This window comes from Aplysia californica, unplaced genomic scaffold, assembly GCF_000002075.1.
Source record: "Aplysia californica isolate F4 #8 unplaced genomic scaffold, AplCal3.0 scaffold00015, whole genome shotgun sequence".
NCBI classification, from domain to species: Eukaryota; Metazoa; Mollusca; class Gastropoda; order Aplysiida; family Aplysiidae; genus Aplysia; species Aplysia californica.
Window position 1 is genome coordinate 1,787,106 of NW_004797285.1, and position 15,386 is coordinate 1,802,491.

General features: G+C 38.7%; 1 protein-coding gene across 1 annotated transcript in view; it reads right to left on the bottom strand.

The window, feature by feature from the left end:
• Positions 1–19: 19 nt before the first annotated feature.
• The window catches only part of LOC106012426 (putative tyrosinase-like protein tyr-3), a 17,417-nt gene continuing 2,050 nt past the window's right edge, over positions 20–15,386 (bottom strand). The window contains exons 2-6 of the mRNA XM_013085381.2: positions 10,722–10,832; positions 9,619–9,753; positions 2,756–2,815; positions 1,539–1,649; positions 20–233 (exon numbers count right to left, since the gene is read on the bottom strand). Coding sequence (XP_012940835.1) covers positions 82–233; positions 1,539–1,649; positions 2,756–2,815; positions 9,619–9,753; positions 10,722–10,832 — 569 coding nt within the window. The 3' untranslated portion in view covers positions 20–81. The remainder of the gene's footprint in view (positions 234–1,538; positions 1,650–2,755; positions 2,816–9,618; positions 9,754–10,721; positions 10,833–15,386) is intronic.

The window sequence follows — 15,386 nt, forward strand, 5'->3', positions numbered from 1 at the left end:
ACACACACACACACACACACACACACACACAAAACAACAAAAAAACAACACACACACGAACAAACTTAGGTTCCACAAGCCTTATACAGAAACAAGCTTACCACATTTGTTACAGAACTTTCGACAGTTTTCCTCAGCGAATGAACTGAACCCGGGGTTGGTACAGAGGTCCGATTGGTACCTGGCACAGTCTGGGTTCTTGTCCACACACAAAGGAGGGGGTGTGGCCACACCTGGTTGCGGGAAATGGAACACGTAGAGATTTTAGGATGGGTATAGATGTATGAGGAGTATCCTAAGAATTCAGTCGCAGGATAGAATAAGAAATGAAGACTGTGGGAAAGCACAGGACAAAAGGATATAAAAGAAGAAATAGTACTAAGAAAGTGGCGTTGGATTGGACACACCTCCAGAAAGCCCAGCGGAAAAACATCACAAGACAGTCCCTGCAATGGAACCCACAGGGAGCACGAGGCAGGGGTAGGCCACGGGAAACATGGAGGAGATTTGTGGAAAGGGACATGAGAGAGATGAAGCTCACTTGGAACGAGCTAGGAAGGATGGCACAGGACAGAGATAAATGGAAGAAGCTTGTATGTGGCCTATACCCTGCCAAGGGTGAAAGGCACTGATGATAGGTATAGTGGAAGGTATGCACTAGTAAAGTCAACCGAGGAAAAGGGGAGAGAATCATTATAGCAAAGCAGATAAGAATAAAGAATAGATAGATCATAGATGTAATATTATAATACTATGCATACGAATGCTTTTAGTAGTAACTGAATAAAGACCCTAAGAAAAAATATATCATGCCAGGTCTATTGTTCAGTCAAATAGCTTATGAAATTATTATATCTCTACATAGATGCCCGCAATGGAGGGGTACATTAATCATTAAAGCACCAGAATAGGCTGCGATTCTACACTGCAACAGTATTCTTTAGAAACGAAACGCTTTGCCGGAAAAATATCACTCTTATAAGGTACCGACAACTAAAAAAAAACAAAAAAACAAGCAAACAAACAAACCCCCAACAAAAAACAAACAAACAAAACAGAACTGAATAAAAAAATCTAAAGAAAACAAAATAAAATGCCCTTGTCTCCCAAAAAACCCAACCCAAACCAACAAAGAAACAACCCCCCCCCAAAAAAAAACCCCCACAACAAAACAACAACCAACAAACAAACACATAAATAAACACAAACAAAAAACAAACACAGTACGTCCTGCGTCAGGGCAAGCTTGGCCGTGTGACAGTATTCCACCTACCTGATCCTTGGCATTGCACGTTGTTTGAGACACAGAATTACGGAGTGTAAGCAGGGCATTGATCATATTACCGGGTATTTCATAGAATTATGAAAGAATATTAAAAGCCGTGAAAATAAAGACGAATAGAAAGAAGCAGAACGCACCTGAGCGCCTATCGACCACATGTAGCAGGGAATACATGTAGACTATAATGTGAATTGGCAGTTTGCAGGATTACACAGGTTGTAATTACATGTACCTGCATTATGGTTGTACTCCTTACCCTGACAAATGCCGCAGTATCGTGCACAGTTCTCCTGGCCCCATTTGCCATATTTGTCCACAGAACAAGCGTCCTGCCCATAACGGGTGCAATCCACTTTGTCCACGCAAACTGGTGGAAAGAATATTATATGGTGTAATAGTCTAAATATATTATTGTTACTGGTACCGAACGACGTGTATTTGTGTCAGTAAGTTTCAGTATTTTCTTCAAACGCCGTGAGATGCTTTGAAATATTATTATAGACATGCTTTTGGTGTATGCCGGAACAAACATATACTGGATTAGTTTGTTATCTGTAATGAAGAGATATGTTCTGTCTGACCATCGTGGATGGTGATAATCTGCACTCTATGACTAACTTCCTAGCTCCAAATCTAGTCAATAGAATTACGTCGCACGTACCGAACATGTTAATCATTATGTCAACTCCCAAAATATGATGGAATACTTTATGGTTATACCATTAGGCACCGATAGGCAAGGACACCAGGGAAATATCAAAAAGCCTGATCAAACATTGGATCGAACAGGCTAAAAATGATTCAATTTTAACTAGCCTTTCTGTACAATGGAGAAATGTGGGCTTTATCTGTGGTATAAAGTGTACCTGACAAAATTGTCTAAAGAACAAGTTCTTCCCAACACTGAAGAAAACCCCCCACCACTATACATACACACCACACACCCTCCAACCAACCTTTAAAACAAATTAAAAAGCCCTAAGGATAAAGATTTAAAAAAATAAAAAAACTCACCCCCCAATCAAAAATTCAAAAACAAAACCCTAACAACAACCCACCTGAGAAAGACGAAAAAAAAACGCCAACAAATAATCCAGACATACCTGAACACTAACAAAATCAATACATGTATAAATACAATCCCATCCCCCCCCCCCAAATACACACACACACACACACACACACACACACACACACACACACACACACACACACACACACACACACACAGAATAAATAAACAGACGGAAACCCCCCAAATTGCGGCCAGCAATGTGTAAGAAGTAGATCTATAGGACAGTAACAGATCCAAAGATCGTATTTCAAAACTAAACTTGAATACCAGACCACATTTCATAATTAAAATGGGAAACCTATTACATTCGCATTTGAAACTTCTCTTACCATTGCCATTCACTAATCTGATACGCTTAACAAGTTTCCTCATACTATTATGACAATACGAGCACTTACGGTTTGGCGGAAGTGTGGTAGCTCTTGTCGTCATTGCATCTAGCGCCATCAACTGGCTGGCTGCAATAAAGGAATGGATAATGATATTATGGCATAGTACGATATTGGGGAGTAATAAGATTTAATTTTGAGTCGTCATACTCAACCCAGCGCATCCACGGGTGGTGGACAGGGAAAAGGTCTCCAGATATGGGGGTTAGCTGCTAAGCAGTCGCGAACCAAATGGGAGATGGTCGTGGAGAGTAAAGGAGAACCGTGGTGGCATAAATACCTCATAAATTCGAAGAAAGGACCATCTTGGTGATGGGAGGTGCCATAAATCCTACAAACGCCCCCATTGCCTTGTGGGCTGTCCATGGAAGACAAAGGTTAGTAGAGGAAACCGTACACAAACTGGCAGTAGGCAACGAGAAACCACTGCTATAATCTCCCAAGAACAATCATGGAAATATTGCTGCGAGTACTAATGAGAAGAATGAAAAAAAGTCAAAGACCAGAGATGTTTCGGCTTTGCTCCTTACAAGGGCACCAGAAATGCTTTATTCACCTTTACAATGTTAAAATAGATGTACTGAAGCACAGAAAGATCTGCATGCTTCATAGACTATTCAAAGGCGCTCGATAAAGTTAGACATGATGAGCTATTTAAAATACTGGAAGAGCTAGACATAGATGAAAAAGATCTAAGAATTATCAGGAATTTGTACTGGAACCAAAAAGCTGCTGTAGTAGAAACATAGAAAAAATGTCCAAGTCTCAAAGTAAATGGCGAAAATATTAACATCAGCTATGCCGATGATACCCAGAAAAGGAAGCTTCAATGGCTTCCAGATACTGTTGTAACGGAAAGTGAACGTAAAGGGCTTTTATTGAAGGTAAAGAAAACAAATGCATGGCAATATTTTTTTTAAGCAGCAAATCCTATTTGCAATCTCGTATAAGCAAAAATGAAAAGATCAAACAAGCCCAACAATTTAAATATCTAGGACATATAATAACATCTGAAGTCAAACAACAGACTCAGAAAAGGACCTCCAATAGCCTTTTGATTTTTGATGCTGTTCTAACGGAAAGTAAACGTAAAGGGCTATTGCTGAATGTAAAGAAAACAGAATGAATGGTAATTTCTAACATTTAAAAAAATATAGAGAAAGCAGCACATCCTATTTGTAATCTCATAAGCAAAGGCGAAAAGATCAAGCAAGCCCAAAAGTTTAAATACCTAGGATATAGTAACATCTGATATCAACTGTTCCACAGAAATAAAACGAAGAATTGCAATTGCTAAGGCTAATTTAAATAAAATGAGCCCAATCCTGAAAAGTAGAAACATCTCAATTACTACAGAAATGAACGTTCTGAAATGCTAAGTATGGTCAACCCTTCTAAATCAGTATATGGCTGTGAATGCTGGACAATCATCAAAGAGAGTGAAAATAAAATAGAAACAGCAGGAATGTGGTTTCTTACGAAACTGCTGAAAATATCGTTGAAGGAAAAGAAATTAAAGGAGGTAGTACTTGATGAAGTTCACATGGGACGCTCATTGTTAAAAACAATTAGGGAAAGACAAATGCAGTATCCGGGCCACCTGAATAGACATAACGGTCTTGAATATCTCGCTCTCACTGGCAAAATTGAAGGCAAACGAGGCAAGTGTAGGCCCAGGGCAACCTACTTAGAGAACCGAAACAAATGGGTAACGGGGAAAGATCAGGGTAACGTAGCTTTTAAAAAAAAGAGCATCCGGTGAAAGGAATGAATGGAGAACCATGATTGCCAATGTCAGCCGCAGATCTGGCACTTGATGATGGTGATATTGGGTTGATGCAGCTTTCGTAAATAATTTAGTGAAGAGCTGAGACGCCCAATAAGACCTAACCAAGAGGATAGAGAGCGTGTGAAGGTAGTAGATATTATGCTGTATCGAGATTGAATGGTTAGCAAAAAATGATGTTACAAGTACTTCATGTTCAGAATATTATACGCTAAAAAAACCATAGGATGTGCCGAACCGAAACTAAAAAGTAAATGATGAAAAACTCAAAACCATTGTCTGTAATTTCACATCAAATTGAAATATGTAAATAAAACAAAGATCCAACTACCCCATTATATTTTTGTCTATGTGGTAAGTACTCATCGCTGCCATTTCACTCCTCCTTTTCCTTCTCTGTTACCCCCCCCCCCCACACACTTTTCCTATCTCCCTGTCCCCATTTTCTCTTCATTTTGGAGAACGTTTTTCAATATGCAATGTGCAAATTAATACATCTATCCTACATCTCTTTGAGCGAAAGCACGGAAAAGCAATTTAACGACCTCATTACTCCCAGGAAAAACAAATTTCAACGTTCGTCATATTTTTTTGTATACAGTAGCAGTACATGCAACCTAAGACCTTCTGGTGTTCAAGGGGAAAAATCCATTAGAAACAACAAAAAGACAAATGACTGTCAACAAACTTGAAAATCAATACGTTACTGCAGACCGCTCAATGTGTTGTGAAAACTACATTATGTTCTCAAGCATTTCACAGATTTCGTATAATATTTATAAATAGTGGCTAGTTCATAGCAGGTTTTGTGCTGACAAAGAGAGTAGTGTGTGCGCGCGTGCGTGTGTGTGTGTGTGTGTGTGTGTGTGTGTGTGTGTGTGTGTGTGTGTGTGCCCATGCTTAACATACTCTAGGTAGTTTTATAATGTTTAGAGGGCCTTTTTATTAGTTATTATACATTTTGCGTGGCTGAAAATGTCTTTGTCCTTGAACACATCCAGTGAAATCAATAAAATAAGTGCGTACGTAGAAGAAGATTTCTGGTAAAATATGTACACCCATAACGCAAAACAACCTTTTCGAAAGTCTGTTTTATTATCTTAAACTTTCACTCCACCCTACCCCTCGATTTTCTGAAACTAACGAAGAAGGCGAATAAAAAAGCTGCATCGGCAACACAAACAACAACAATAACGAAAATCAGACGGGAACAGTCGTTGACAATTCAGCCTTCTGGCTGTAACTCATTTTTTCCCTTTTTCATGCTATTTTCCCACTGAGCTTAACGTTAGATCTAATAATAATTTTTTTGTTTGAAACAAAACATTAGAAATAATACAATAATAATAGATAACATTTGTATGGCGCAAATTCCCGCTCAACAGCAAGCTCAGTGCGTTTTACAATCTATATCATTGCCCCAGCAGACCATTGTGAAACAACCTCAACTTCCTGGGAAGCCAACAGTGCAAGCTGCCGTTTTATAGGTGCTAAACACTAACACTAACATGCTGATAAGATCTTTCGCTGCTTACGGCCGGGTAGGTCTACCCATTCCTACTGGGTGAAGTGAGGAAAATTCATGTAAAGTGCGGTTCCCAAGGACAAAACGTCAGGCATGAGGCCAAGGGGCAATTAGTGTACTTTCATTCGGAACATGGAGAACCCTGATTCAGGTCTCGCTTTTGGGCTGTGGTCAATTATAAACTGGAAACTATTTCCCTTGATAATAAATGGACGCCATGCTCATGCTCCATGGCCTCTTGGAGAGGGACACAAGAACAGTTATACAGAATCTAGTCCTCATGAGATTTCCAAGATTCTGAGTTTCATTAAACAGGAGCGAATTTACTTTGGAGAGTCATGTCAGAAGTAGAAACGACGAAGAATGTTATGAAGTTATTAACACCGCAGAAGTGTTGACTACCATCTTGAAAAAACTACGGTCTCCTCAAATGCTCTGGTTGTCGCGAGCGTATTCTTTCAAAGGCTACTTACTGTAAACGGTAAACTAATGATATGTTCCCTACCACATTATATTATAAATCTATACATTACAATATATTATGCCTAGATCTATCTATCTATCTATCTATCTATCTATCTATCTATCTATCTATCTATCTATCTATCTATCTATCTATCTATCTATCTATCTATCTATCTATCTATCTATCTATCTATCTATCTAGATACAGAGGATACACACACACACACACACACACACACACACACACACACACACACACACACACACACACACACAGAGAGAGAGAGAGAGAGAGAGAGAGAGAGAGAGAGAGAGAGAGAGAGAGAGAGAGAGAGAGAGAGAGAGAGACACACACACACAGACAGGTAGACAGACAGACAAAGAGACAGAGAGACAGAGACAGAGACAGACACAGAGGGAGGGAGGGAGGGAAGAGAGAGAGAGAAAGAGGGGATGCACAATTGGGGAAAGCAGAAAAAGGAGGACTGACATAATTTTATGAGAAGGCGCAATGGGTGGCTTTTGGTTGCCCCAATCTAACCTCGCCATCTTTAGGTTGTCTTTAAATGCTCATGCTCAACGTGTTTTGGGTCGTTTTATAATGTTCCTCGGGCCTTCTAATGGGTTATTAAATCATACATTTTGCTAAGCTGATAACTTCTTTGTCCTTCAACAAATCAAGTGAAATCAATAAAGTAAGTGTCCACGTGGAGTAAGATAACGAGGTTGACTGACTCACGGGGCTCTACTGGTGCTCTGTTGGAATCTCGCTAGATTATATTGCATCAGCAAGGTTCAAAGGATCACTAATGTCTTTGTCTTGGAAAGCGAGATTCGTGCATAATTTAAAGTGCGTTTTCGGGCATTTGTTGTCTCAATCTGGATTTAATATCCATATACATTGCATATTATTCAGCAAGGTATCAGGAATCTTTTAGCGAAAAGCGAGTTAGGGAGGCTCCACCAGAGTAGGGACGATGTGTGACAACGCACAGTTTAGGGAATTTTGTTCAATCTAAAAATTCCAAGAGAAAGGGTGAATGGGGTTGTTTACTACTTCAACAGTCTGCCACTCCATTTTTTGTAATGATAATATCGCTTTTACCAGCGATGATTAAATATGCCTGCCCTGTTCAGATCCGCCAAATGAATTCAACTTGATAAAATACAGCCAATGGAGGAATTGAACGTAAATAGGGACATAAATAACCATGCCGGAAATTTTATCAACTGTCATGAACACGCAAAGTAAAACAGTTCAGGAGAAAACAGAATCTCCGCTTAAAACAACTGGAAAAGAAAGTTATGAGATACTACTTTTGCTATTTAATGAAGTTCCTGAAAAAGAAAACATGCATATGGAATGGAGAAAGGGAAATATAATAAAACTACCTAAAAAAAAGAAACATTTAAAAGATTGTGGTTAATAGGAAAGGAATAAAGCTTTTATCAGTGCCCGGAAAATCATTTGCTCTATCATTTCGTCACGAATAGCAGTAGATGAGAGACTCAGAGAGGAACAGCTGTATTTCGACCCGAGAGATCATGTACAGGCCAACTAGGTCTATTTGCTCTGTGAAATATTGTAAAACAAAGCAGAGAATAGCAGTTGACAGCATAGACCGAAAGGCCAAGTGGAAAATTCTTGCGGTTTATGGCTTTTCAACTAAAATAATAAACTGTATAAGATCTTTATATCCCAAAGCAAGCTGCTGTTTAGTTTAAGGAGAACTATCTACATCCCTAGAAGTAAATAAATACTGGAGTTAGATAAGACTGTATACTATCACTTGTACATTTTTGAATGGTGATCGATTTAGTTATGACACTGAGCAAATATATTGAAACAGGCAATGGTTGGACAAGTGGCACATGTTTAGGAGATTTAGATTGTGCGGATAACATTTGCTTATTAAAGACCACAGTACATGAAATGCAAGAAAAACAGAAGGATTAGCAAGAGCAGCGAAAAAAGCTAGCCATGTAATAAATGTGTCCAAAACAGAAGCACAGCAGCTATTACCAAAAACTACTCCTATTTCTCTTTATGGAGAAGCTCTTGCAGAAGTTGGCAAAATCAAGCACCTAGGTAGCATTATCTCCAAAACTACAGACTGCCTTGACAACGTCCACCAAAGACTTTAAAATGCATGGATCTCTTTTGTAAAACTAACAACCATCTGGGAGTTAAAGATAATTTCATGGAAGACGAAAAAAAAAAAAAATTCTAATGTGTTGGCCGTACTGAGATATGTAAGTAAGTAAATAAGTAAGTAAGTTTATCTAGCGTTTAAGGCCATTGGCCCACATTGCATTATATACTAAGCTCATTCGTTAAATGAAGTTTACACAATGAAAGAGTTCAGCTTGCGCACATATCTCTTATCATGGGTCAAACATTGCATATTTCTTCTGTCTCTGGGTCGAGCCAGGCTGGAAGGAATTAACAATTCCCTTTGATGGGCAAAATATCGACAATAGAAAGTAAAATGAAATGCATTTTCAATTTCACGAGAGAGTGACACCTCTCACGTAAGGGTGAATTTTCATCGTGTCTATGCAGGTTCAGAGATATGGAAACAAACAAAGCAGTTCAACGAAAATCAAAAAGCTTCCAAATCAAAATGTTTACGAAGAATTTTTCTACGTGTGTTGTGTAATAAAATGAAATGAATTTATTGCAAATAATGAAGTGTTGGAAAGAGCTGGAATCGAGATATCAAACACCACCACGAAAAGGAGAAGATTGAGATATCTAGGACATGTTCTAAGACTGCTGAAGACAAAATTGTTCTATCAGAAATGGTATTGGAGACCAACAGGAAAAAGAAATAAGGGATGAGGCAATCATCCAGGGTCTGGGCGTGCCGAGATTGGATAAGGTGGCCAGGGAAGCATGGCATCGACTGCTCTTCACATTTTGTACCTGACGGTATAGGGAGAGAGTAGTAAGTAAGCTGTTCAGATATCTTTTAAAGAAACTAAACCTAATGAAACCTTTCTGTGGACAATAAAACACGCAGCTTAAGCATTTCGACTGGTATAGTGACCAAGGCATCATGTTGTAATAACTATCGTATGTAGAACGTTACCCACCAGTACATAGCCGGCAATGACGCCTGCAGTTGTCCTCAGCCCAAGAACGGTAACTTGGGTCTGTGCAGGCTGAGTCGTCAAAATCCTGACAGTCGCTCCGTTTGTCCACACACTGCGGTGGCTGAGTTGGAAGAGCTGACGACAGACGTATGAAAAAGACATTATATATAAAATGTATTTTGTGTGTGTGTGTGTGTGTGTGTGTGTGTGTGTGTGTGTGTGTGTGTGTGTGTGTGTGTGTGTGTGTGTGTGTGGTGGACTGTTAGGCAGAGTTATGCTAATAATCAACAGGTAAGCACTGTTTGTGGAATACTTGCCTCTTCATAGGACAAAATTCAAAAGTGCTCTCCGACTGTTAAAAATTAAATTCAAAGCGATGATTAAATCGTCTCATATGACCTCCTATCGAAGGATCACATGTGTTCATAGCAGCTCCCTTTGTAGGCGTATTTATTTCTGTTTGCCGTCTTAGTTTCTGTCAGGTGACAGGACTGGCTTCTGTGGTGTAACGGTTAAGGCTCATCGACGTTGCAAGCAAAAGACAAGTGAGAAAGTTTATTCTCCCGAGCAGACTCGACCTCCAATTTTGCAAACAGAAATGCTATTTTCAATTTGGTCGGGGCTGGCCATGACAGACATGTTGAAGCAGCCCGCCTCCTGAATTATCCTATCGATGTGGGTATGAGGAAATCATGATCAACAAGGGACTGGAAGCGTGGCAGCGTTTTTGAAGACAAGGCGCAAATAATGACAACGATTTACTTCTAGCTCTTGGTTAAATTCTATTAGTAATAGCATTGTTGATTTATGAATACTGTTCATTTCTTCAACGCAGAAAAGGAAACAAATACTTCAGATTCAAAACCACCTATACTTCACATGCTAAGTTAGTGTCTCAAGGAGATCGTAGTTTTTCAAACTTGATATGTTCCTTTGTTTTAATCTACTTCGTCCACTGAAGACGTAGTGAAGATCTGATGCAAATTGATCGCAAAAAGAAAATTAAAGAGCATTATCCTGTGACTATTTCTGATGCAAAGATGTATTTTTCACAATAATATTATATAAACATTGATTGCCAAAGTTGAAAAAATATCACTCACATTTGCAAAATCCGCATGTTGACTCGCAGTTGTTCTGGGCCCACTCCTTGTAAATGCCAGTACAAGAATCAGCACCGTAGTTTTTGCAGTTGTTGATTTTGTCTCTGCAAGCTGGGATTTTTTTTCCAGAGAAAAAGGAAACGACCTTTAAAGTTAATTGTCTTGGACAAAGCTTTCAACATTTTTGCTGCTTAAAGTATATGTTAGCTTCCTTTCTAAGTTTCACATTTAAATCTTTGATGAATCATATTATAATATAAAGAACAGCGTAGGGATGAAATTCTCTTCCTGTATGCCTTTATTATTCCTGTCTGCCATGTTTTCAACATTATGTATGTTAGTCGGAAGCTACATTTTATAAAGAAAAATCTCAAGAGAGCTGTATACTGTGTTGCTGTAATGGTGGCTCACGGTCTATCCTTTCCGGAGAAAAGTTCAGTTTTAGAAAAGGAACAAGACGACAGCAACAGCATTTTTTCGACAACACCTTTGTCTGATCATTTGTGTCACAATGAAAAATACATCTGCATGTAATAATCTTTTTTATGTTTTGTTTTCATTTATTCCTCTGTTTTGTCATCTTGTCAGTTTCAGAAACTATTTTCGAAAACTAGTAGAGTTACTTTCATCTAAAAAGGACACTTACACTAATAAATACCGCTGCAAAGCAGATTTATTAGAAAGTAACTTTTATGCTGACTGCAATCTCCATGTAACTGAAACGAACAAGTAAAGAAACGGGAGGCAAAAGTGTGACAATAATCTTTGAACTTTTACAAGGAGATCTAGTTTGCTATCTTGTATAAGATCTTTCAAGTGCAGCCCATTTGTATTCAAAGAAAAGTTTCCGCCGGATTAAATATGAAACAAAGATTTATGCTGGAAACGTTCTGCATGTTGTTCATAGTAAAGAGGACTGCTGGGCATTCATAGACTTACCCGACCTACTGGCGGACAAGGCTGACAAATGCCATTGGGGGTGACAACGACCAGTAACCAGTGAAATATTCCTTCCTTTTTTCAAGTGGATTTACTAATTTTTTTAATGCAGTATTTTTGGGTTTGATTATCGATTGGTATCTTTTTATATCTAAAAACATAAAAACAATAATAATAATAATAATAATAATAATAATAATAATAATAATAATAATAATAATAATAATAATAATAATAATAATAGCTCTGCAGGTACCATTTTGAACAGAACAACAGTTGAATCTAAGGTGTCTGCTCCTTTCTGCTAAAATTGGTCCTGCATGGTGTGTAAAACTTTGGTAGACATTTTTCACAAAGGTACGTAAACTCTAACACTATTTTTGAATATACTTTAAAATTGATTCATTTAACTGATTTTAATCTTCTTAAATATATGCTATTTAGGCTGTGGGGGTGGGGGAGGGTTCTTGTACAGATGTACAGTATTCAAAAGAGGCGCAACTGGTCTTATCAACCAAGGTATGGTAAGTATCCTTGATGTAGATACCGTCTTGTCGTTTCTACATTTTTGCAATTCGTATATACGACATTTTTTGTTTTCCAGATGCTTTTTTTTTGCAGTTGTTAGAATGATGCTGGGTACGATTGGAGTAGACACACGTAGTACAAGTAAGAGATAGTACGACAGGATACATTAACGCTAATATGCCTGACACTCCTGTCGGTTTATCCTAATCCCATTTATTTCAGTCCAAGAAATCGAGAATGCCGACTGACAGCGCTAGAGCGCCAGACAAAGTACAAAAATAAAAAAATCCTGATAATGCCCTTCCCGCTACAAGGACACAGCTCAAAGTGCGACCAAGTCTGACCCCACCAAATATGTGACCTTATTGAGGAATACTTTCCCGGCAATCAGAGCACGTCCGATGTCTGCGGATGCTTGAGTCGATGATGTTGTCGTCTGCTTTCAAGAGTTTTCGTATGGGTCTCGTCAAATGTTTGCTTTATAGTTGACATTTTTATCAATAATCGGGACAGAAATATTGGGTCCTCGGGTTAGCACAGTCGTTTTTATGACGATGAAATAGTCCCCATTTCCTTCTTGCATCGTGTCGAGCAAGTTGAGGCAAAGCATCGATATGTGTTCTTCTACAGTAAGATCAAACAAAGAATCGAATTTTGTGCACTGTAATGTTCGTCTGCAGTGTGTTGATGTCTTGGACACGCCACTAATGAAAGTCTAAGTGCTTTACTGCGAGCCCAATCAGCAATTTTAATATTGAACAACTTTCTGGGCCCGCTAGTAAAACTGCTGATTTTTTTTAAAGGCCACTTTTCGGTGTACACGTAGATTGTTGCATATATACGCGCACGTGTGGACCATTAAATTTTGTTTTGCATGCTGTCAACAGGCTTTATTTGGATCGACCTATAAAAACAATTAGTATACTGACATTCACTGATCATTTTTCCTTCTCTTCCTACCCACGTACCCCAACCTCCTATGCCCGTGTTTATAGCAAGAAAAAGCAAACGAACAAATAAAGAACAACAACAAATAAACAAATGCGAGTGTATGAGGTCATATTTGCTGCGCGCAACTGTTCTAGGCTGGGTGAAAATTAAGGTTGCTTCACAATCAAACGTGAGCTAAAGGTAACGCATGGAACGTACAGGACTTCGCACAGAACACTTGGGCAGTGACATGAGAACTACGAATTAGACCTCACAAGGGTAGTTTAACAGTGCGTTACTCTGTGATTGTACTTACATCTAATAATAGTTGCTTTTTTCAGGGTGGTGTACGCTCTTAACCCCCTAAAGAATGACTGTAGACAAAACTACTTTTGATGCATCAATATACCACTTTCATAATGTGTGAGCTGGAAAAAGTTCACATTGGTGTTTAGGACATTAACCGTCATCAATTTTTGGGACTTCCTATAAATGCTATTAGTAGTGTGTTGAACACGAGAAAAGCAATGTTTGTAGCAATGTGAGATTATCAGTTCTTTATACCCAGCGATTATTGCGGAGAGTTGACAAATGGCTAGGCTCTTCGCCTTTGTACACCAAAGATGAGATTTTGATTCTCGACCGGGTTGTCTATTTTATTGATATTTCAGTCTTTCTGCTATGATGCTGTAGATTCTATTCGGGTTAGCCTTGATGAGCAGGCTTGAAGCAGACCAAAAAGATTCAAATCGTGTAGCTGGGGGCGTGCACATTGAAAGTGCAACCGTTTGTGCTGTCCTTAAGGAAGCGTAAAATCATAACCCAATGGCAAAATTTAAATGACTGATGGGGTAGAAATAAAAATGAGGAGAGAACTAGAAACATATTCATAATGTAACAAAGTGAAAAAAAGTAGTGTGGTCGGCAAAGGAAAAGGAAACACATTCGGACTTGCAAACACTAAAGGAAATTATCACAGACAAAATATATCCATGGCCAATCTACACACGAGCTAACAATACTTTCAGGGGCGGCTCGTGGGGCTAAAAAGTAAACGTGCACAATTAAGCTATATCATGCTGAAGATAGTCAAGGGCATAGTAAATGAGATGGTGTATAATTTTAGGATCTTTGGGTTGGTGAGGGAGGACCTCGTGCTTTATTTTCATTCTTTTTACTTGTCCCTTTGATTTCTAGTACTAAATTTGTTTGTTAGCTAAAAATCAATTTCATTTATTCTGTATTGGAACTGAACACTCAAGTAATAACTTTCACTACTCCACTACAAAACCTTTCAAAGGCACAACTCATTGGACGGTCACGTTCACCTCCCTCCGGTTCACGGTCACAGAGTCCCTTAAAATAGTGGCAAGACAGACAATGAACTAATGACAATTCACTTGAGCACTCCGCTGGATTGCTCCGGGGGTCACATAATATTGACAAAGAATAGCATACGGTCTATCGCGTTTATTTTTAGACTGCCTACTGTTGGCTATGTTTCGGCACTTTTCGGCAGGAGCACATTTGAGATGTGCCGTCTTATTAATATTAATGTATCGCCAAACTCGCTACGAGTGTCGTCATCGCTTGGGTTATCCCCAAGAGCGATTTATAGGTCAGGTTACATTGTTGAATATCCTATTATGTTTAGCTAAAGCACGTGGACTTTGGCATGGCATTTTATATGTTTTACGGCGCTATAGACACAGAAATGACAGTTATGGCGCCAACGAGGACCTTATTTTGATAAAATATTTGGCTAGTGTTTGTTTCTGGCTTCTTTTGTTTTATTATTGTGAGTGTTTTACGTAATAGAACATTAAAAATTTTGGGCGGCACTGCACGACCGTGCTCTATGGACGAACCGCACTCGAATACTTTGTAACTTACGAAAGTGCTTTTTATTTTATATTTTGAAGCCAGAACAACCCAAGTAAATGGAAGACAGAAATTCGGTTGAAAATAAAGAACTTTTTGGATTGTTTTCTGACTTCTTACAATATCAGTCTTATTGTCCTGCAGCAATTATGCATTTCATCGTGAAACTTACAACATGAGCTCTTGAATATCAACAATTATGCACAGGGACATAGGTTTCGTTTAGCAATCAGGGTATGCATTGCTTTGGTTTTGAATACTTGGCTTTTTTGAAAAAGGAAATCGGGTTACTCAAAGGGCAGTACTGCAATTGTCTGTTGGACCAGAACTGAGCTAGTGTGTGTGTGTGTGTGTGTGTGTGTGTGTGTGTGTGTGTGTGTGTGTGTG